The sequence below is a fragment of the Pectinophora gossypiella genome, chromosome Z (genome assembly GCF_024362695.1).
Source record: "Pectinophora gossypiella chromosome Z, ilPecGoss1.1, whole genome shotgun sequence".
Classification (NCBI taxonomy): Eukaryota; Metazoa; Arthropoda; class Insecta; order Lepidoptera; family Gelechiidae; genus Pectinophora; species Pectinophora gossypiella.
In genome coordinates, this window is record NC_065433.1 from 25,307,612 (window position 1) to 25,329,703 (window position 22,092).

General features: G+C 35.4%; 1 protein-coding gene across 2 annotated transcripts; it reads left to right on the forward strand.

Moving 5' to 3' along the window:
* Positions 1-16,969, forward strand: LOC126380320 (apyrase). Of its 2 annotated transcripts, XM_050029652.1 has the most exons (11): positions 1-146; positions 916-1,138; positions 1,341-1,538; positions 1,620-1,750; positions 3,094-3,241; positions 4,457-4,583; positions 5,599-5,753; positions 6,124-6,217; positions 6,417-6,563; positions 7,810-7,976; positions 16,702-16,969. In XM_050029652.1, exons 1-11 carry the CDS (start codon positions 46-48, stop codon positions 16,837-16,839), a joined length of 1,629 nt encoding a protein of 542 aa, XP_049885609.1. In that variant the 5' UTR covers positions 1-45; the 3' UTR covers positions 16,840-16,969. The 2 variants fall into 2 exon arrangements, with proteins under 2 accessions (XP_049885609.1, XP_049885610.1); XM_050029653.1 differs by lacking the exons at positions 5,599-5,753; positions 6,124-6,217.
* The last annotated feature ends 5,123 nt before the right edge of the window (positions 16,970-22,092 follow it).

The following is a 22,092-nucleotide window of genomic DNA, read 5'->3' on the forward strand; positions in this document are numbered from 1 at the left end:
TGATATACTTGCTATGCGGCTCATGTGTGTAAGTGTTAATTAAAAATGATTCTGTTAATCATTCAGTTTTGCATAATATCTTTAGTCTCTAGTCAAGATGACAGATTTGAATTAAATATTCTACATTATAATGACTTTCATGCACGGTAAGTTACTATTATGAATACTACGAAAATCGAGTGCTTAAGTATCTCACCCTGAAAGGTACATCTTCTCGCAATTGTTTCATCAATAGAGCAATGAAAATTTGCACGTAGACCTAGGTTTTCCAACCCAATGGTTGGGCAATCCCTAATGGTTCAAATTATCTTTACACGTTTTTTCGATTCTGCTCCGCACCACCCCTATCCTACCAGGGTGTATATGTAGTTGTGGCTTCCAAATACATCTCGCATAGGGACGGTAAGGACGTAATAAACTACCCGATTACTCTAGCCATAGAGGCATAAAAAATCACATTTAACTCTCACAAGGACACTCCCCAAAAAATGACTACTTCCCAAACTGTTGTCCCAAAAGATAATATTTATATTGGTAATCTGAAGACTGGAAATTTAGCGAAGTGTGGCCAGCGAGAACAAAGATGAATTTTCAGCTATCAAGATGAGAGGATGCAGGAGAATCTATTAATAAATCGCAGTGTTTTATAAAATTGCTTCTAATTTTCTGGATGTTTAACCAAAAACTTAGAAGTAGTGTTGTAAAAGACTGCATATTTATTTAAAAAATAACCGGATATGCAATATTCTTGTCAGTTAAGTTTTTGAAGGGATTATTATAATTTAGTAAGATATATGTGACACTTACGCTTATAGATTAATTATTTTTGTTTTGTTAAAAGTGCTGGAGAGAAAAGAACAATGACAATAGTAAATAGTTTAAAGACAAAGACGGTGATTTCATTACATATTACAGCTTTGTTGAAACAAGCCCCAGTGGAGGAGTATGCAATCCGAATGACGCACCATGCATAGGCGGTTTCGCACGCTTGACCACTGTGGTCAGAGAAGCAAAGGCCAGGGAGCCGCATTCCTTACTTTTGAATGCTGGTGACAGTTTTCAAGGGACAATCTGGTACAATCTCCTGCGATGGAATGTTACTCAGGATTTCATGAACATGTTGCCTCATGATGCCCACGTTAGTATTTACATAATAAAATCTACCCTAGTTGTCTGTAAGAGCCATTTGGAAGCTACTTTAAGAGTCTTGTTAAGAGTCGTTCGAGTCAAGATAATGTACTTTAGCTTTGATCTTGAATATCTGACAAAAATAAACATTAAATTTATTTCCTACATGTTGCCACAATACAAAATTAATTCTAATAATTTATTTTGTTTAGGTGCTCGGTAACCATGAGTTTGATAACGGTATCGATGGTGTCGTGCCTTATTTGAGAAGTTTAGAGTCACCAGTAGTTACCGCGAACATTATAGATGATAGGGAACCTACAATACAAGGTCTCTACCAATCCAGCATTGTTATAGAGAGAGAAGGACGTCAAATCGGCATCATCGGAGTCATTATATCCACCACAGATGTAAGTAAAAATGTCCATATCGAGTATTTAATTAAAGAAGAAATATTGATCATAATTTGAATATATTTCTTGTTATTTTAGGAACTGGCATCAACTGGACAATTGGAGTTTACCGATGAAATTGAGACCGTAAGACGCGAGGCTGAAAAACTAAATGAACTCGGAGTCAACATTATTATTGTTCTGTCCCATTGTGGACTTGATATAGATAGGTAAAAGTTTAGACTATATTATCAAATTCGACAAAACATTGTAAATATTTTCTAAGAGTGTCTGGTGACAGCATTACTACGACTTAAAATTGTATAATACTTGTTAGCGTAATTGGGACAAAAGGGTCATCATGACTCTGGTGTGCTAAGACCAATTCCTTTAAATCACTAAGCGTCATCGCGAACCAAGAAAACGTTCAACAAAATCTTGAGTTTACAAAGTTTGTGCTATTTTTGAACTATCCAACTACCTTGTGGATACTTTTCGACATCGCAAAATACATTCCGATCAACATAAAGTTCTAAAGAACAGAGTTTGATTTTTCTACAAAATATTTACTCATAGTTTGCCGTCTGCCATTTGTGAACGGGAACTTCAAACTTTGAAGACGGAAAGCGCACAATGCGCATAATAATGCGCACAGCCAAGGAATGGAATGGGCTGCCAGCGTCGGTGTTTCCTGTATCTTATAACCTGGGGTCCTTTAAATCACGGGTGAATAGGCATCTTCTGGGTAAGCTCGTTCCACAGTCGACCCCTTCCTCTCCTCGTGGAAGAATGAAGTCAAGAGCAAACCCATCTTAATAAAAAAAAAAGATGAACACCAAACTACAGAGCAGTTATGATGTTTAAATAATCTAACATAAAGAGGAGAGAAATAATATAATCGATCTAAACAGTTCAATCAATTTAGATTACAATTGAGATTGAATGTTGTACAAAAAAAGAACTACGAAGAATTTGAAAAAGAAATTGCATTCTAGGATTCTTGACCACTGAAATATACCTACAAGAAATAGTTTTTCGCACCAGCTAAAATAAGAAACGTTAAATTAAAGAAAATATTGATTTTATGGAACATGTAACTGTGACGCAGTCAACTTTATGGGCTGCAATGCAATTCAAGTCATAATTAAATCATAAATTTTCTCTCGCTTTCCTGACGACCTGGGGACAATTTTATAACAAAAAAGGAGCAGAATTATACAATATTTCGGTCTATTTGCAAGTTGATTATTAAAGCCTGGAGCAATTAGACCCCCTGCGTTTTAAGCTTAATTAATCAAGCATATCTGTTTGTGATTTAAAATAAATATTTTACATTAGATTATCAGGCATAATGTTGAGACTCGAACATTCCCAAATACTTCATACTTTTAAATAACAATTTTAACAGTTGTCCTGAATTACCAACAAGTAGGTATATTAGAATTTACATCAGTGTGCTGCTGAATGAATGTGTTAACATGTTAATTTCCGCATCAGCTCTATTTACAATTAATCAAGCTGTACCCTTATTTGAATTCACAAGTGATGTATGAAATTCAAATTGAATTTTCAGAGAGATCGCTCTGCACGGTGGGCCTCATATAGACATCGTAGTCGGTGGACATAGTCATACTCTACTTTACAACGATGAAGCACCAAACAACAGTGGATTCATTCCACAAGGGCCTTATCCTGTAATCATAGACCAAGAAACTCGCAAAGTACGTATCTTATTCAAATTACATATGCAGGGGGCGGAAGGCAAGAGGGAAACCACTGCCCTTTTTTTTTCCCAAAAAAGTAGCATGGAAAATGCTGCACCGACAAGAGCGTGGCTCTTGAATTGATGGTGATGATGCAGGTTCTAGACAAGCGCAAAAACAAGAACAAAACCAGCATTTTTCTTATTAGAGCTGTGTAACCTGTACTCGATTTAGGAAACTGACTCAGGTACAATAGTATGCCGGCTAAAAAAAATTAAGAGATCTTCATTTAGTAGGTACAGTTCGTGTGAATTATGCGTGTTTTTACTTCAGTCTAAAAAATGTAGTAAGTAAGACGAATGCAGGTTTCTTTTAGTGAATATTTTATGATGGAGAATATTTTGCGCGAAGTGAAATAATAAATAGTAGTGTCTCTGTAAAGCTGTTGTTTTATTGAAACGGCGGCTACAAAACTTGCTACGTCTATGGCAATCCCTTTCCAACTTTAACTGTCTTATTTTCTCGGCCTTAAGAATAGAATTTCTTCGAGCTGACAAGTTAATTGCTTGTAACGGTTGTAAAAATTTACTTAGTATCATTTAATAATGTTATTTTAGGACATCGTTTCCACAAAAACCCTTTAAATACAAGAAAATGCAAATGAATGGACGATCACAAAGACGAGTGCTTACTATTAGGTACTAATTTAATTAATAAACGATCTTATTTGAATTGGCTATAACAGAAACAATAACTGGCTTCGGAAACAATGTTTTTTTCTAAAGTAATACTCTGTGGTATACTATCAATAACAATGAGATTTACTTTTTATTTTTTTTAATTTATTTCTTAGCTACTGAATAGATGGCGCTGAACTTGGTAGATTACTTCAAGAAACGGAACGTTATATTATTTCTGATTTACGTCGATGTAATTTTGAAATCATAAAACGAGAAGTACATGTCACAATAATTATTAAATCAAATACTCTTTATTGCACAGAACTTGATAACAGACCTTAATTATGTTCCAGATATGAACAAATAACGAGGAAAAAAGAAAACAATCTATTATTAGTTTGTGGCATCTTGGCAACGGCCCAGTAACGTAACTAGTTAAGCGCCATCTAACGAGTTCTTGAAAACTATTTTAGTTTTTAATTCTGAAAAAGAAAATGTTCCATTCAGGAGTGAGATTCGGACCCACGCATACAATAATCGTATTCTTTTTTAGGTTCTTATTGTCCAGGCGGCTGCTCATACTCAGTACTTGGGCGAAATAAAGCTGCATTTTGATGACGCAGGGAATCTCCTTGAATGGGAAGGTCATCCACATTACATCGGAAACGAAATCGAACAAGGTACCTTACACACTACTTACCTATTGCACCGTACACACGAACATACTTAAGAAATAGCCGACATTTCCCCACTATTATTGGGCTCTACCAACTCATCATCGAGTCATCATTATCATCATCAGCCGGAAATCGCCCACTGCTGGATACATAAGCCCCAATGTGTATTACTCTGTTGCCCGTTTTCCCGCGACCTTCAGAAGATCATCGGTCCATGTTGTCATCATCAATTATTAGCTGGTAAAGAGACTCGATTCGTCAATTTTAGAAATACACTTTAACCACCTTAAAAATAAAAAATAAACCAGGGATGAACGTGAGTTTAAGTATTTGATAGCCAAGCAAAATTGAATCCAATTATCATACAATTCGATTGAACTTTGCTTGGCTGTCAAATACAAATAAACCCACGTTGATCCCTGGTTTATTTTTTATTTTTAAGGTGGTAAAAGTGTATTTCCAAAATTGACCAAACCGAGAATCATAGAGATCTCTAGTGTTCAAGGGATCAAAGTGTCTAATCATTGGTATTATTCGAGACCGCACCGCATAAATATGTAGATTAATAAATGGTTAAACCAGTAACCGACGATAGCCCCATCAAGGCCAGTCATATGAACCCAATTTAGTCTCAGTACAAATCTGCGTTTCGAGATATATCAATATTTTATTACTGATCCCTACGGGAAATAAGCTTGGTGAAGTACGTATGCTATTTTAGTTTAATTTAATGATCTTAGATACAGGTTGAGTGAGAGAAGGCCCGTATATTGGGTTGGGATGTACATACATACATCATCAGCCGTATGACGCCCACTGCTGGGTATAGGCCTCCCCCAAGGATTTCCACGACGATCGGTCCTGCGCTGCCCGCATCCAGCGGCTTCCCGCGACCTTCACCAGATCGTCGTTCCACCTTGTAGTTCAATCGACGGTTGGGATGTATTACGGTGCAATAGAAGTGTGTTGAATAGCGTATGTACTAAGCGTACTATCCCTATTTTACATCGTTTCGTAGCTCCTGACGTGTTAGAAAAAATCAACCAGTATTTGCCGGAGATTGAGGAACTTGCTACAGTCAAATTGGGTACTAGCATGGTAGACCTATCCTCTAACTGCACCTGTGGTGAATGTAACCTGGGCAATTTCATCTGTGACGCTTTCTTGGACAAGGTATTTAGTTTTTAATGGGTTATTTAAACATTTGGCGGCATGGTAACCACTTGCGAACGGCACGTTACGTACGATTACTTACACCACTGAGTCTGCACGACAACCGCACCTCGAGTTATATCGAGGGTTTCATCAATAAACGCTTCTAATGCTCTATACGTAGATATATGTCGTAATTGGTCGAAGCCCTTGAAATAATTCGCGCCACGCGCGGTGACGTTGCCGTGCCGCGGAAGCTGCAAGCTTATTATTGTATCTTAAGACAGCTTTTTTGAGTTTGTTTCTGAGTTCTGTCAAATAGCAAGTGCACTTATTTAACGTATTATTAAAGATTTCATATAGCCATTAGATTATTTTGTAACTTAATCAGGTGATAGATCTGGCCCCAGGAAATAATTATTGGCACTACGCACATTTCTGCATCATAAACCAAGGCGGAATCAGAACAAGCATGGATCGCGGAGGTAAGCAATCATAACAAGATAAAAATGAAATGAGCATAAATTACTAAGTACTTATAATTTAAAAATGTGGTCATCTATGGTAATTTACAACACTACCTTGCCTTAACATTAAGGTGTCATTACTTTTAATGGAGGTAATAATAGTTTAGAGGTCTTTAGTACTTATAGACGCACATAACATAGACAAAATTATTTTCAGACATTACATTTGAATCCGTGTTGCTGTCTACTCCGTTTGAGAATAACGTAGAAGTCTTTGATTTGCGTGGCGACCACATACTGGAAATGTTGGAGTATTCCGTGGCAAACGTCCCCTACCCAGGCGCTAGAATGCTACAAGTATCAGGTAAATTAATTACGCTGTAACAACTGTACGTATCCTCCATCTAAGGAACGTTCAAAAATCGAAGCAAATTGTCACGATGATAAAATTAGCGGTTTTATAACACCTATGGTACCTACGTTTTGTAATCGAAAACCCGAAAGTAGAATTTTCCGCCAAACCGATGTTTGTGTTGCCGATCAATTTTCGTTGAACGGAGCTCACCAGTATACTAAAATCGCTCCTTGAGTGACAAGTTAACAAGTTTGCCAGTTCAAATCGAAGCGGTTGAAAATCATAGGCTTTACTAATCAGAAGCCACGATTTCCAAATGTTTACACCAAGTACAACCCACTTCACAGACGTCCCTAATAATACAGGTGATTAAAGGTATTCCAAATCAATCGGAAAAGATAACTGGCTTAGCTTACGAGATATATAATAAAAGATTTTCCTTCAATTATAACATTAAAAAATTTTTCGTTTGACTGTACATTTTTTTGATTTGAGCAATCATTTATGAGTGGTCCCAGTCGCCGGAAACCTCAGTTTGCGATATAGTAAATGTTATTATTACTACGTAGACAATCTGAGACCAACCCCTTTTTTACGGGACAATTTGTGTACTAAAATAAAATATCATTAGCATCTTCTTCGGATACAATCAAAATGTACCTATACCTATATAATAATAGAGCTCAATAATAACACTTTATGCATGGCACTGAGAAAGAAGTTATTAACTCTCGTCGTTGTTGTCCTGCATCTACTACGACAGTTAAGAAGTTTAATTTATCTTGCATATCAAAATACTTATAAATGATTATGTTTATGATGCCTATTTAGACACCTACTTATTTAATAATCCAGATGATTATTAAAGATTATACAGATGATAAATGAACCAGATGAAATTATTCCTTTATACGGCTTAAATTGTCCATTATGCGGGTTTATGTATTAACCTTAAATTACCACTGTGTAATTACACAGTAGTAAAAGTTGTGACAGTATTAATTTTAATCATAATTATGATTGAAACAACTTTTAATGACCATCAAATCGCAGTAATGTTTAAATACTTTAATACCAATGCCCTTTTGAATTCGAAGTTATTTTGCTACAACATACTCGTAATTTGCTAAAGAAATGAATATTGTCACTTCGAATTGAACGCTTGATAGAATCGCAGTAATAATAGCTTATAAAATATGCATCATTTACACCGCAACTGTAACTAGCAAATTCAAACTTTGTAAATGCAATGCAGGGCTAAGAAACGTTTTCGACAACACGCGCCCTGTGAACAACCGAGCCCTCAACGTCACCGTCAGATGCATCGAATGTGACGTGCCCAGATACGAACCGCTGCAGCTCGACAAATACTATAAAGTCGTCTCCCAGTCCTTTATTGGTGAAGGAGGCGACGGATTTACTGTGAGTTCTAATTTTAAACATCGCAAACCTGTAACACTGCTTAGATTCTTTACATTAGACGTGACATAACTTAGTTTAGTAAGTATATAACAAGCAAACCGCAAAATTACCTAAGAATGAAACAAAAAAGTTTACACATAAACGTAATAAACTGTTGGAAAGCCATATCAACACCGCAAGTACACTCAGCTTACAAGTTACAGAACTAAACGTTTAAGTGTAGAACTATCAGCAACTGCAAGATTTACACTATCTCATGCTCGCTCTAAGTAAACTTATGTTTTTCCTCAACGCTTGCTTCTGTTGCGGGAACTTCATGATTGTTTCATCGCCTCAAAAACAATGTGTATGTATGATCGCGGCAAGCCAGCTACAACCAGTTTACATTAGCATAATATTGTATTCATAATGTAAACGAGATATTGATCAGTTTTAATAAAACTCCCTAGGCACCTTTACTTCGATGTATGTTTTAGATTCTTATGAACAAGAAAATTGCCGTTTCGCATTACATTGTGTCAGATTGCAATGTAACGAGTTATTATTCAAATTATATTTAGACAGGCATAACTGAAAACTATTACTCACGAATTACGATGCTACGCCTTTGGTGTCTTATTTTTGAGGACTTGAAAAGTTTAATAAAATAAATATAAAAAAAACATACGTTCGTCTGTTCCTGTTTATGGTTTTACTTAAATTTAACATATTCGCACAAGTGGTAATAATATACATATGTATTCAACAAATTTAATATCACGTGGTATACCGTTACCGCTCCATTATATCCGATCAGTGGCTCCTCCCCAACTTGAGGAATTAAGCTTCGACTGGCTTCGAGGAACGCATAGTCATGACACCTCAATCCTATAAACATTCCTCGTTCTATTTTCCATCTTTTGTGTAACGGCGAACGTGTCCCACACAGCATATGAGACATTACAAAATAACAACAAATCTCTGTCAACTTGGAAAATTGATTTAGCGGAGTTTTGGGTCCGGGGATTCAAAATCCTATAAAGCGCTCTATGACTAGACCTTGGACTGTGACTCCCGAGGCTCTAGGCAGTATCGCCACTGCTTATTTTGGAATTAAGATATCCATACTAATATTATAAATGCGAAAGTAACTCTGTCTGTCTGTCTGTCTGTCTGTCTGTCTGTCTGTTACTCTTTCACGCCTAAACGGCTCAACGGATTTTGATGAAATTTGGTATGGTGATAGATGATAACCTAGAAATGGTCATAGGCTATAAATAATCACGCCATCGTTCTTAGGGGGTAGGCAGTTGGCAGATAACTAAATTGATTTAGTGATTTGTAGTCGTTTTTGTTGGGACTTTTGCTCTTTCACGTCTAAACGGCTGAACGGATTTTAATGAAATTTAGTAAGGTAATAGTTGGTTATCTAAAAACGGTTGTACGATCAAATTGATCACGTCATCGTACTTAGGGGGTAGGAAGTAGGCAGAAAACTGAATTGAGTTAGTGATTTTTTTATGGTTTTTGCTGGGAGTTTTGTCTATCATGCCTAAACGGCTCAACGGATTTTGATGAAATTTAGTTAGCTGATAGATAGTAATCTAGAAAAGGATATGGCCTATTAATATTTATGCTATCGTACTTAAGGCGTAGGCAGTAGACAAAAAACTAATTACGTTAGTGATTTTTAATTGTTTGTTTTAAAAGTTTGCCTCATTCACGCCTTAACGTCTGAACGGAATTTTATAAGACTTGGTTAATTTAAAGATAGGATCTTAGGCACGGACACAGGCTACTTTTTATGGCGGGAAAGTACCTCATTCCCGCGGAAATCTAGATTTCGTGATCGTGTCAAGAAGCGCATGACGCCATAGCTACTGGAATGATTTCGATGTTTTTTTTTTAAACTGAGTGACTTCAAGTTAGTATTTGATCACTTTTCTAACTTAGAGGGTAGGTAGGCGCCATAATTTAGGGAATTTATGATAAAATTTTGATGCAACTGTCTTTATTAAACAGTTATATCTCATTCCTACAGGAACCTACACATAGCTATAGCTAGCTATCTATTAACATTAAAACTCTTTCTAGAATCACATTACGCCAATTAATTGATCTGATTTGTATAAGTTTTTTTATTCAACTGACTGTTACATTACATACAGATAAAATCTAATTACTTACACCACATAATTAATATGGTACTACATGACTAGCTACGCTTTAAACTTGAGGAGGTAATTCGATAGACATTTATACGAACTTTAAGCCCAGTAATCAATCATAGTAATAAGGTAATACTCATTTTAGACAAAGAAACGGATAGGTAATCAGTTCGTCAACGAAATTATAACACCTACACTTAGTTTGTTTACTATTTAACGAGGGAAAATAATCCTTACTAATATTATAAATGCGAAAGTAACTCTGTCCTGTCTGTCTGTTTCGCTTTCCCGCTTAAACCTCTCAACCGATTTTGATTAAATTTAGCACAGACAATCTTTAGACCCTGAGAAAGAAAATAGGATACCTTTTATTGCGAAAAGAAGGGACGAAGAGATTGAAATAGGGGTTGAAAGTTTGTATGGGATATTTTAATCTATACTTATAATAAATCTGTAGAGAGGTCAATTCTGTACATTAAATATTTTTTCAAAATAACTATCAGGGGGTGATAAGTGGTCGATACTGATGCCAAAAATGCAATCAGTAAAAATTTTGTCTGTCTGTCTGTCTGTCTGTCTGTATGTTCCTTATAGAAACAAAACCTACTGGACGGATTTTAATGAAACTTGGTACAATTATTCTTCACACTCCTGGACAGGTTATAGTTTACTTTTCATCACGCTACAATCAATAGGAGCAGAGTAGTGAAGGGAAATTCTTTTGTATGAAAAATCTAAACCACTCAAGTTAGACGTTTGAAATTTGGCATGCAGGTACCTTAGATACCGTAGAGGTATACTAAGAAAGGAATTCCCGAAAATCTTACGGGAACGGGAATTAGCGGGAAAATCCTTTTGTATGAAAAATCTAAACCACTCAAGTTAGACGTTTGAAATTTGGCATGCAGGTACCTTAGATACCGTAGAGGTGTACTAAGAAAGGAATTCCCGAAATTCCCACGGGAACGGGAATTAGCGGGAAAATCCTTTTGTATGAAAAATCTAAACCACTCAAGTTAGACAATTGAAATTTGGCATGCAGGTACCTTAGATACCGTAGAGGTGTACTAAGAAAGGAATTCCCGAAATTCCCACGGGAACGGGAATTAGCGGGAAAATCCTTTTGTATGAAAAATCTAAACCACTCAAGTTAGACCTTTGAAATTTGTCATGCAGGTACCTTAGGTACCGTGGAGGTGCACTAAGAAAGGAATTCCCGAAATTCCCACGGGAACGCGAATTAACGGGAAAATCCTTTTGTATGAAAAATCTAAACCACTCAAGTTAGACGTTTGAAATTTGGCATGCAGGTACTTTAGTAAACTTAAAGCTTAGTTGCAACAGGATATTACAAAATTCCCACGGGAACGGTAGTTAGCGGGAAAATCCTTTTGTATGAAAAATCTAAACCACTCAAGTTAGACAATTGAAATTTGGCATGCAAGTACCTTAAGTACCGTAGAGGTGCACTAAGAAAGGAATTCCCAAAATTCTCACGGGAACGGGAATTAGCGGGAAAATCCTTTTGTATGAAAAATCTAAACCACTCAAGTTAGACGTTTGAAATTTGGCATGCAGATACCTTAAGTACCGTAGTGGTGCACTAAGAAAGGAATTCCCGAAATTCCCACGAGAACGGGAATTAGCGGGAAAATCCTTTTGTATGAAAAATCTAAACCACTCAAGTTAGACGTTTGAAATTTGGCATGCAGGTACTGTAGTAAACTTAAAGCTTAGTTGCAACTGGATATTACAAAATTCCCACGGGAACGGTAGTTAGCGGGAAAAAACATTTGTATGAAAAAATCAAATCTAAATAAAAGGAGAAACTGACTGACTCAGTGACTGACATATATCAACGCATAGCCTGAACGGCTAAACGTAGGCATTTGAAATTTGGAAGGGACATAGCTTAGGTACCGTAGAGGTGCACTAAGAAAGGAATTCCCAAAATTCTCACGGGAACGGGAATTAGCGGGAAAATCCTTTTGTATGAAAAATCTAAACCACTCAAGTTAGACCTTTGAAATTTGTCATGCAGGTACCTTAGGTACCGTGGAGGTGCACTAAGAAAGGAATTCACAAATTCCCACGGGAACGCGAATTAACGGGAAAATCCTTTTGTATGAAAAATCTAAACCACTCAAGTTAGACGTTTGAAATTTGGCATGCAGGTACTTTAGTAAACTTAAAGCTTAGTTGCAACAGGATATTACAAAATTCCCACGGGAACGGTAGTTAGCGGGAAAAAACATTTGTATGAAAAAATCAAATCTAAATAAAAAAGAGAAACTGACTGACTCAGTGACTGACATATATCAACGCATAGCCTGAACGGCTAAACGTAGGCATTTGAAATTTGGAAGGGACATAGCTTAGGTACCGTAGAGGTGCACTAAGAAAGGAATTCCCGGAATTCCCACGGCAACGGAAATTAGCGGGAAAATCTTTTTGTATGAAAAATCTAAACCGCTTAAGTTAGACGCTTGAAATTTGGCATGCAGGTACCTTAGTTAACTTAAAGCTTAGTTGCAACAGGATATTGCAAAATTCCCACGGAAACGGGAGTTAGTGGGAAAAAAACATTTGTATGAAAAAATTGAAACCGCGTAAGATAGATATTTTCAATCCAATTAAATTATTTATTGCATTCCATGTAGTACAATAGGGTGTTACATAGGCATAGGAACTAAAACATGGACCCTATAGGGCACAGCAACGTTGAAGGGAAGAGAGGAAGTGTGTATTAAAATTAAAACTCAATGAACAATCAATTAAAAAAAAAACAATTCAATCAATTGATTCAATCTAGCACGCATGCATACCTTAGTAAATATAAAGTTTATTTTTGGCTGTATTTTGAAAAATGGGAGTTATTGGGAAAAAAAAATGTACTTATGAAAAAATCTAAACTGCATAAGTATGCACTCCCACACACACAAAGATCTCTCTCTTATATAACACGCCACGCGGACGAAGTCGCGGGCAAAAGCTAGTTTACTATAATACAACGTGTAACGTGGTAAATGATTGATAACAACAATGAAACGTTCAAACATGTGAGTTGGCTGTAAGGGTCAGATAAATCTTGACATTAATGATACATTGGCCCCGATTCCTGCAGACTCCTCCTATAAGTTATACTTGTCATTATCTTATCCGCTGAAAAGGAAAGAGACGAATGATTGACAGCTCTTAATTTTCGAAAGAATGAGTAAATGTACGAATAACCGGGGCGAACCAAAAAGTTATCTCGCTGGTATGCAAACCGTTTGTCGTATGCTGTCTAATTAATTCTGTCGAGTTATTAGCCAATGTAATTCTTTTATAGGGTTTTTTTAGATGAGCTTAAAATTGACGTGTGTTCCATAAATTTTATGCTTGTCGATTATCCGTGTGTCTACAGGAATTAGCAACATTATCTCAATTACTAAGATTAATAAACAATATAGCCGCTATGTCAATGTTGCTAGAATTAGGTGTCAAATTAAATTACCCAATTAAGGTTATAAAAAAGTTTTTTTTTACTTTTTAGACTGTCTGTAAAAATGCATAGAAACCTAATGAGAAAAAATGAAAATTACTATAACGCAGATTATGATTTTGGCTCAATTCTGTTTCTTTTTTAATTACATTTCTTTCCCTGTCATTGAATCATAATATCTTATTGCCAGTGGCCGAGAAAAAATGATTAACATAGGGACTTGCCTTTGTTCTCACTAGCTCGATTAATTAGTTCTATCGTCGAACTAGTGAGAATTAAATAATTCGACTGCAAGTAAATTCATAGTAAACAATACAAACGGATTAAATAATACAAAAACTGATTTATTAAATGACGATTACATTATTGATGCTCAAATGCAATTAATATGCGGACAAATAGGTGTTGGGTACTTTTTTAGAAAAGATGCGGTAATTATTGTTACATTGAGTATTTGATTATTACATTTTGTTTATTTCGTAAGCATTGTACCTGATATAATGTTCTATAGACATATCTTTGGTGGAATACACAAATTGAAAGTTTTTTTCTCTCTGCGCTTATTGAGATAATTAAGACAGAGAAAAATATATTTAATCATGTATATTTCATTTCAAAGTTATGTTTATGAATACTTTTATGGTTCTACCTCATTTTGTAATATAAGCTTTTTTTATTTAGTTTCTGATTAAGCTTGTTGAGATAAGCAAGACAGAAAAATATTATTCATCTACGTATTTGATCAAAGACAAGGTATAGTTGTACCAAGATATCATATTTACAAATAATCTAATTATGCATGATTGTAATTTTCACGTGACTTAATTTTCACCAATAAATAATTTATTATACCTACTATAAGTTATTGTACAATGATCCAACTAATGAATCGAACTAGTGAGAACAAATCGGGACTTGCAATAGTCAAACGGTCCACAATGCGTTACTAAAAACCCTAACTGAATCAGGAGAGAATGCAAACTTCATGTTTCAATTGCATCACTCTTTTGATGGATGACCAGCGCGTTAGAAGCATAAATAAATTAAAAGGGACTAATCATCATCGGATGCTGAAGCACGTTTCGTTACGCTGGTAAACTTTAAGACCGGCGCCAGATGGAGTACTAGAACAGTGGTCAGCAATAGTGGAAAGTTTCACAAAATATTTAAAGGCAACATATTCACCAACATGAGTTACAAAAATATTGTCAGCATCATAAAACGGATTACAGCAGAGATACAATAATTTGTTGCATCGCCATCATTCACAAACAGTGCTCGAATTTTTACATCTTTTACTGGCTTGTTCCAGCATGTTGAACGTCTAGTGCATCAAGTGCATGTCTTGCGCGAAGAATTGTTGCGCCTTATAAGAACTCTTGATATCCAGTATTTGTACAGTGGATGTGTCAAGCTCAACTCTCATCTCCACAGCGCAGCGGGATTTGCAACAAAATATTATTTTCCAACAATCAAAATAATTCTCGAGTCTTCGGAACAAGACCTGAACAAAAGCGATTCAGCGTAGTTACTTGTTAGCCCCGTCGAAGCCGGCTTTAACGTTTGCTAGCTCGGGATAACTACTTTATTTATAAAGTGTTTAAATGACGGATAAATAATATAGGTAACAATTTCCATCACCAAATATTCGTTTTATTCGTCTAATAGTCACCATACCTTAATATTTAGCTTCTGGATTTTTTGTGACTTTGACGTTCCTACACTACCACTATTATCAGTGTAACTAATTTCCAGGAATTCGAACCGTGTTCGACGGTTCGCAACCCGTTGGCTACAGGGTGGTGAATGTGACTATTCGCTGCATTGAATGCGAAGTGCCTGTTTATGAACCCTTAAATCCAGACCGCTATTACAAAATTATCTCCACCGATTTCATAGGAGCAGGCGGCGGTGGATAATATGTAAGTTTAAAAAACACACAAGAAGAAATAAACTCGTAACTTTTTAAATTATTTTTTTACGGAGAAACATTGTAGCCTAGAGTGAGCATGAACGATATAACGCACTAAATACTTATACTCGTACTGTGTGTGTGGGATTTCTTGTTTTATTGCTAATAAGAAACAGCTATTTTGAATTAATGATTAGCCCTGTACTGTACACCGTGGTGTAACGGGTTCGAAACTCGGCTCGAGCCAACTGAATTCGGCTTTATTCATGTTTGGATCATAGATAATTCATATCACCTGAGTTTGTGCCCGGTTAATGGCAACACGCTCGCCCCCATTGACACGGGACTTAAAACATAGCTGGCGAGGAGTAAGTGTATACTGTAGCGATACCACCGGTTTTTTTTACGTTCCATATTCTATATTCTTTATTTGATGTTGATTAATGTTAAATTATGAAAACATTATGTATGTGCGTAAAAATGTATCTCTCCTTCCGAGAAACTGTGAAAGGCATACTTACAATACAAGGAATAAAACTAAAATTGTTGTTCAAAATTCTAGATTAAGTAAATTAAATTCATCTTTTCTGGGGTTATGTATACGTTTTTACAATAAAATACCAGATAATATTTTAAATTTGTCAGAGAATAAATTTAAAGCTCACGTGAAGCTTACTTTATGTAAAAAAGCTTATTATAAGATTAATGATTACCTAAATGATAAACATGTCTGGTATTAAATGTGTTCCTCTAGTTATTAAATAACTTGTAAGTTGTAATGTACCCTCATTGATTTAAAAGATGTGTTGCTGTTGCAGTTTCTTGTCATTTCTTCTCCTCAGCCATAACACCTTGCGAAATGACGTAAATTCAAAATGTTACATTGACCTTCAACAAGTTTATCTATGATAATTACGTTGAATAAATGATTCTGATTCTGATTATCTCCCTTTTTTAGTATTTTCCCATTAAATTTATTTTCTTGTTAGCGAGTTCCTCTTTTTTATCGCTACATTTTTGGTGCCCTGATACCTGCACGCGAGAGGGGCTGTGAGTGCCACCGAGGATACTGTTCGAGTGGCGGAATACTGGGCTGAAGAAATCTAATGCCATCGAAACGACAAGAAGAAGAAAAAGATCACAATTGATCAAACCTGAACTAATATTGTACTTTTTTTTCAGATGTTATCAGAAAATCGGGTCAACGTGGAGGTCGTCGGTGTAGACTACGATGTACTCATGACGTATATTGCGAAACAGTCCCCCGTCTTCAGAGACAACGACGGTCGTATTGAGATAACAAATCCGTGCCAAAACTAAATAAATATTACGTTAATTCCACTATCTTGTAGTTACATAATTTTCTTCTTGGGGCACTGATTATCTGCTACTTTGCCCAAATACAACGTGAATAATTGTGGTAAAATTATAAAATCATAATAAGATTCTATATGGTCTCTATCTTTTCTCATCCTTTTTTCCCCATCCGACCCATAGTCACACCGAGTTACCACACCGCTGTAACTATGGATCGATAAAATGATCCTTAGTCACACCATGGAATAGGCGGCGTTATTATATTTTTTAAACGGTTTTATTTGGCTCACCCCGTTTGTTTTTTTTTTTTATTTATTATTTATTCTTGGGTCAAATTTAGTAATTCAAATTTCACCCTCTTCCTGTCAACCGATTAATCTGAAATTTTGTATACACTTTGGATTTTGATGACAATACAATTATGTTTATTCATTATCATTAGGTATAAATATAAGATGGCGGCCGCTACAAAATGGCGGATAACATAGGTTTTATCAATCCCATCAATATGGGTATCAAATGAAAGGGCTCAACAAGCAGAATACAATATACTATATAAAATTAAAATCCAAGATGGCGGCCTCTACAAAATGGCTTATAACAATTTTTTATCAATCCCACCAATATGGGTATCAAATAAAAGGGTTTGACAAGAAGAATACAGTGCACTATACAACCTCAATATTTAAGATGGGCGCAACCACTAAATGGCGTATAATAATAAGATTTAAATTTAGAAATTGAATCTGTAATTTAGGTATCTGATTAATCCAGCCTGAATCCACCACCCAAGTCAAGATTTTGTATCGTGTTGAGGACTGTGTGGAACTAACGGGCAAGAAACCTTGCAATAATGAAGCACTAAATGAATTAAACAGAATGCGAAATAAAAACTAAAAACTAGAAAATAAAAATAGGTAAAAAACTTTTTAAGTTAAACGGTTTTATGTTAAACATACATTGCAATGTTTAAGATAAATGTACTAAAAACCAAAAAATCATAAAATAAATACAGTCGTGGGAATTATAAACATATGCATAGACTAGACTAAAATAAAACCGTGGGGCACCTCAATTGTCTACAAATTATCGAGTTAATGTGTGATAGAACAATCGTTTAATTCGTCGTTAGGCAGTTGGCCCGCAGACGGTGAGGAAATTACTTACTATTTTCTTGCTCATGGAAATTCCAATAGTTTTACACTCCATGTAAATAAAAGAGATGTTTCAACTAGTTTATCGTTGGACATTCACACTGCTGGCTGGCGAGGAATCGTTTCACTGCTCGTAGTTTGTCTTTAATCGACAAAACATATGATAAAAGTACTACTCGCTCACCACTATGAAACCCTAAAACTCGCCTATAATTGAGCTTGCTAGCTTGTTTCCACATTATAGCCCTACTTATCACACGTCCATCGTTGTCGGTTGAACAACTGCCTAATTATAGTGTAACATTACAAAACAAACATTTGAATCAACGATTGTAGACAATTGACGTGCCCCACGGTTTTATTTTAGTCTAGTCTATGCATATGTTTATAATTCCCACGACTGATCTGTTTTATTATTTTTTGGTTTTTAGTACATTTATCTTAAACATTGCAATGTATGTTTAACATAAAACCGTTTAACTTAAAAAGGTTTTTACCAATTTTTTTCCTTCAGTTTAATACTATGTAAGTATATTAAAAAAAATCATATTCATTTGCTTAAAGTCACAGCATCTATTTGTGAACTAGCATTAAAGTAAGTTTTCCAATGATATATCCTGGTATAAGGGGTCTCTTAAATATTGGACCGAGAAATCCAGTTTAAAGAACTTTATTCTCATAAAAAAAACTATACAAATCGAAAATCGAAATCAGACATGCTTGTAGTGACATTGTTATCGAAGTTTCATATCTAGAGGAGCACTTCAAGGAATGACACAAATGGGGGCCTAAGGACTATGGAACTATAATATCAGTGGAAATCATACAAATGAATCTGAAGAATCCTGAACCAAGAGAAGAGATTACTATTGTGATTTCCCAAATACAAGATCCTCTTATATCAGGATTGAGATTGTTCCAATGTGCAACAGGATGCCATTATAAACTCAGAAGCATAATAAAAAGGATGAATATAAAATTCAACGACGCCATCTCTGGAAGAGATGGATCACGTATAGATTCCATGCTGCTCAGATTAAATGGCAGCAGCAAATAGATTTTCAATAACCTCTTAAACCTTAAAGATGTGACACTGCGAGGACGCGGACCTTCTCCTCCTTCTGCCATAAACTCCCTAATTCACATCAGAGACAGACGTGTTAATCTCAACACAGCACGGATGGAGCCTCATGATCTGAGTCAGGATGCAACATGGGATAATTTTAAACATCTATCGAAGAATTATAAACTGAAGATAGACTTGATCATTATAGATATGGAGATCACAGATGAAGCAACCATCGACAAAATTGAGGAATGTATACGAACTCACTCTGTAGACACTGTAGACTCACTCTGTGACAATCCTTTCAATAACACGATTTTTTTACGTCAGTTTAATACTATGTAAGTATATTAAAAAAAAAACATATTCGTTTGCTTAAAGTCACAGCATCTATTTGTGAACTAGCATTAAAGTAAGTTTTCCATTAAAACTATTCCAATATTCATTTAATTACAAAAGGCGACATCGTGGTCTCGTTAACAATAGTTACTAGCCAGATGCGATGTACCGTGAAATTGCACTGCAGTCGACTTCCAGAAACTTATATGATGAATCTCACCCTTTAAAATTCAGGTCATAATGAAATAATCTATGGCTCATTGAGGCCTATGACGGTTTACTTATGCCTAACAAGATATAAAAATATAAAAATAAGGACTAAATATGGACAAGCAGTAAAAAAAGACATATCGCTCATAACAGTCCTATTATTATTATATTTTTTGTTTTTTATTTGAGAAAATAAATTCTGTTACTAATATTTTTTTAAGAGTTTCTTTATTTAAGACTTTGTGGCTCATCTAGCGCCCAACGTGGAGATTTTTACACTTCTTGACAAATTGACTCAGTAAATTGACTTATATACACAATAAACGGCAAAATAATTTACACATTTAACGCTAATGATTCTACGCTATCGCCAAACATTTTGCACTTGCGCTGAATAGCTGAAACGTGTTAATAGCACGAGTGCAAAGCAAACACGGGCTTTTCGGTCACAAAATCCGCGGTTGAGCTGCGGCTTAATTAAAACTGGAACCCTGCGCACACTTTACTGTAGTTTAGTATGTTCGCTAACCAAACTGAATTAAATATATCATATCCACGTAACTAGCATAGTATTAACCTCGTTTTAAGTCAGCTTAGAAAAGGAAGATTTTCCGTAATGGCAGATAAACACAAGCAAGATGAGCCGAAAGCAAAGCAGGAGGAGCCCAAGAAGAAGTCACCCTTCGAGCGTCCTAAGAATGAAACGCAGAAAACTATCCCTAAACCAGTGAGAAAATCACAAGCAGAAACCATAGTATTAACAGTCCAACATATATTATACGCCTGTAAGCTGTAACGACACTTCAGTTTTGAAACCAAATATCTGTATCTATAAATTAACGTTTCATTTCAATCGAAACTTTTCCACCAATACTGAGAAATTGCTGCATAATGGTTTTCGGCCGAATGAGCAACAGCACCGGAGATCGCCAACTCCAAACTTTAGGACGATTTATGCAATAGTTACGGCAACAAACTATTGAGTGGTTGAGTAAACTGTCAATCTAAGTTAACCGTAGAATTTAGAATTATGGCAATCTTGAACGTTTACTTGTGCTCCCATTTTGTACCAAACGATTCTGTTACCAGTAATACAAATTATAGCCACATATTGGTTAGTTATTTTTACTTTTTTCATTTCGGAAGTCTTGAATCAGCAAAGTTTTGAATTTTCAATAAGCATTACTTTTAAGAGGGCATTTGGTCGGCTGTTTTAATTTAAGTTCAGTTTTAGCACAGAAAGCAACTAACTTTTTAATTAAATTGGCTAGATTTTCTTACAGTGGATCGAAAAACATAAGCACATTTTTGAAATTTGTTTCTGATCTAGACACGCGGTCGCGTGTCAAGCCAAGTTCAAGAGACAGAACTGGCGGGCCGCACCGTGTGTAATATTACACGAACCATTTGGAGCCACTTTTGATCCCCTCATAAATCAAAAACTATTTCACATAAACGTATCAAATTTGGCTTATATATTGAGACTAACGAGATACATATGTATTCTAAATTTCATAAGCTTATCTCAAACGGTTATTTAGATATTAATGACCAAAAATCCTCATTTTTATCATTGACTGACCTATAGATCAAAATTCTAACCCAGTTCCAGATGACCTAGAGAGTTAAAATTTGGCATGCAGATAGGTAGTTAGATGAATAAAAAGGAAAAAATATAAAACTGGCAATTTTAAATATTTAGATTCTATTATGAACGCTTAACTAAAATACCTAATGAAGAATGTTACTAAGTATGCCAAATCGCTTGAAATGATGTCTCAGTAAAGTCTGTATGTATATAAATACACTGGTTTTTGTTGTAGTCAAAAATACTTAGAAGTTTTGATTTTATAGGCACTCAAAGTTTCGAAAAATATCGAGTCCCGCTAACAGTCACGTGACCGCTTGTGACGTCACAACGGGCGCGCGGGGCGCGGCCGCATAGTACCTAGGTATTAAGTCGCCAGCAGTTATAGTAGTAGCTTGCGCAGTATTTTGTTGTTTTCGTCCTAATAATAGTAAATATTATTTATCTTTTTTTATTTATTTAGATAGGTATACCAACAGTACACATATTGTAAAGTTATACAATACAAGTCTTAATTAAAGTTGGTCCCGGTTACTATTTACTGATATAAGTAGTCGTTACATGAGCCATGTCAGGGGCCTTTGGCAGCTCATAACCCTGAAACCAGGGTAGATGAGGCAAATTAGTTTTTGTATTACAGGTACACACAACATTCGTAATTACAACAACAAACTTATATATCTAAGTGTATATATATTTATATATAATTAAATATGTATAAAACTTAAACAGAAATTAACTTCTAAATTAAAACAGCCATAAATCTTCTTAGAAAACATAAGAGTTAAAATTATAACATATACATAGGTATACAACAAAATTAAGTAGTGTTGGAAACAAATGAATTAAAAATTAAAAATACAAATGGGAAAATGTACGTTATGAATTTATGATGATAC

Bases quoted from the DNA above. Each gene is read 5' to 3' on its own strand.
- LOC126380320 (XM_050029652.1), top strand. From the start codon at position 46: ATGATTCTGTTAATCATTCAGTTTTGCATAATATCTTTAGTCTCTAGT. The intron at 147-915 runs GTAAGTTACTAT...TACATATTACAG, and splicing joins TATAATGACTTTCATGCACG to CTTTGTTGAAACAAGCCCCA. The intron at 4,584-5,598 runs GTACCTTACACA...ATCGTTTCGTAG, and splicing joins CGGAAACGAAATCGAACAAG to CTCCTGACGTGTTAGAAAAA.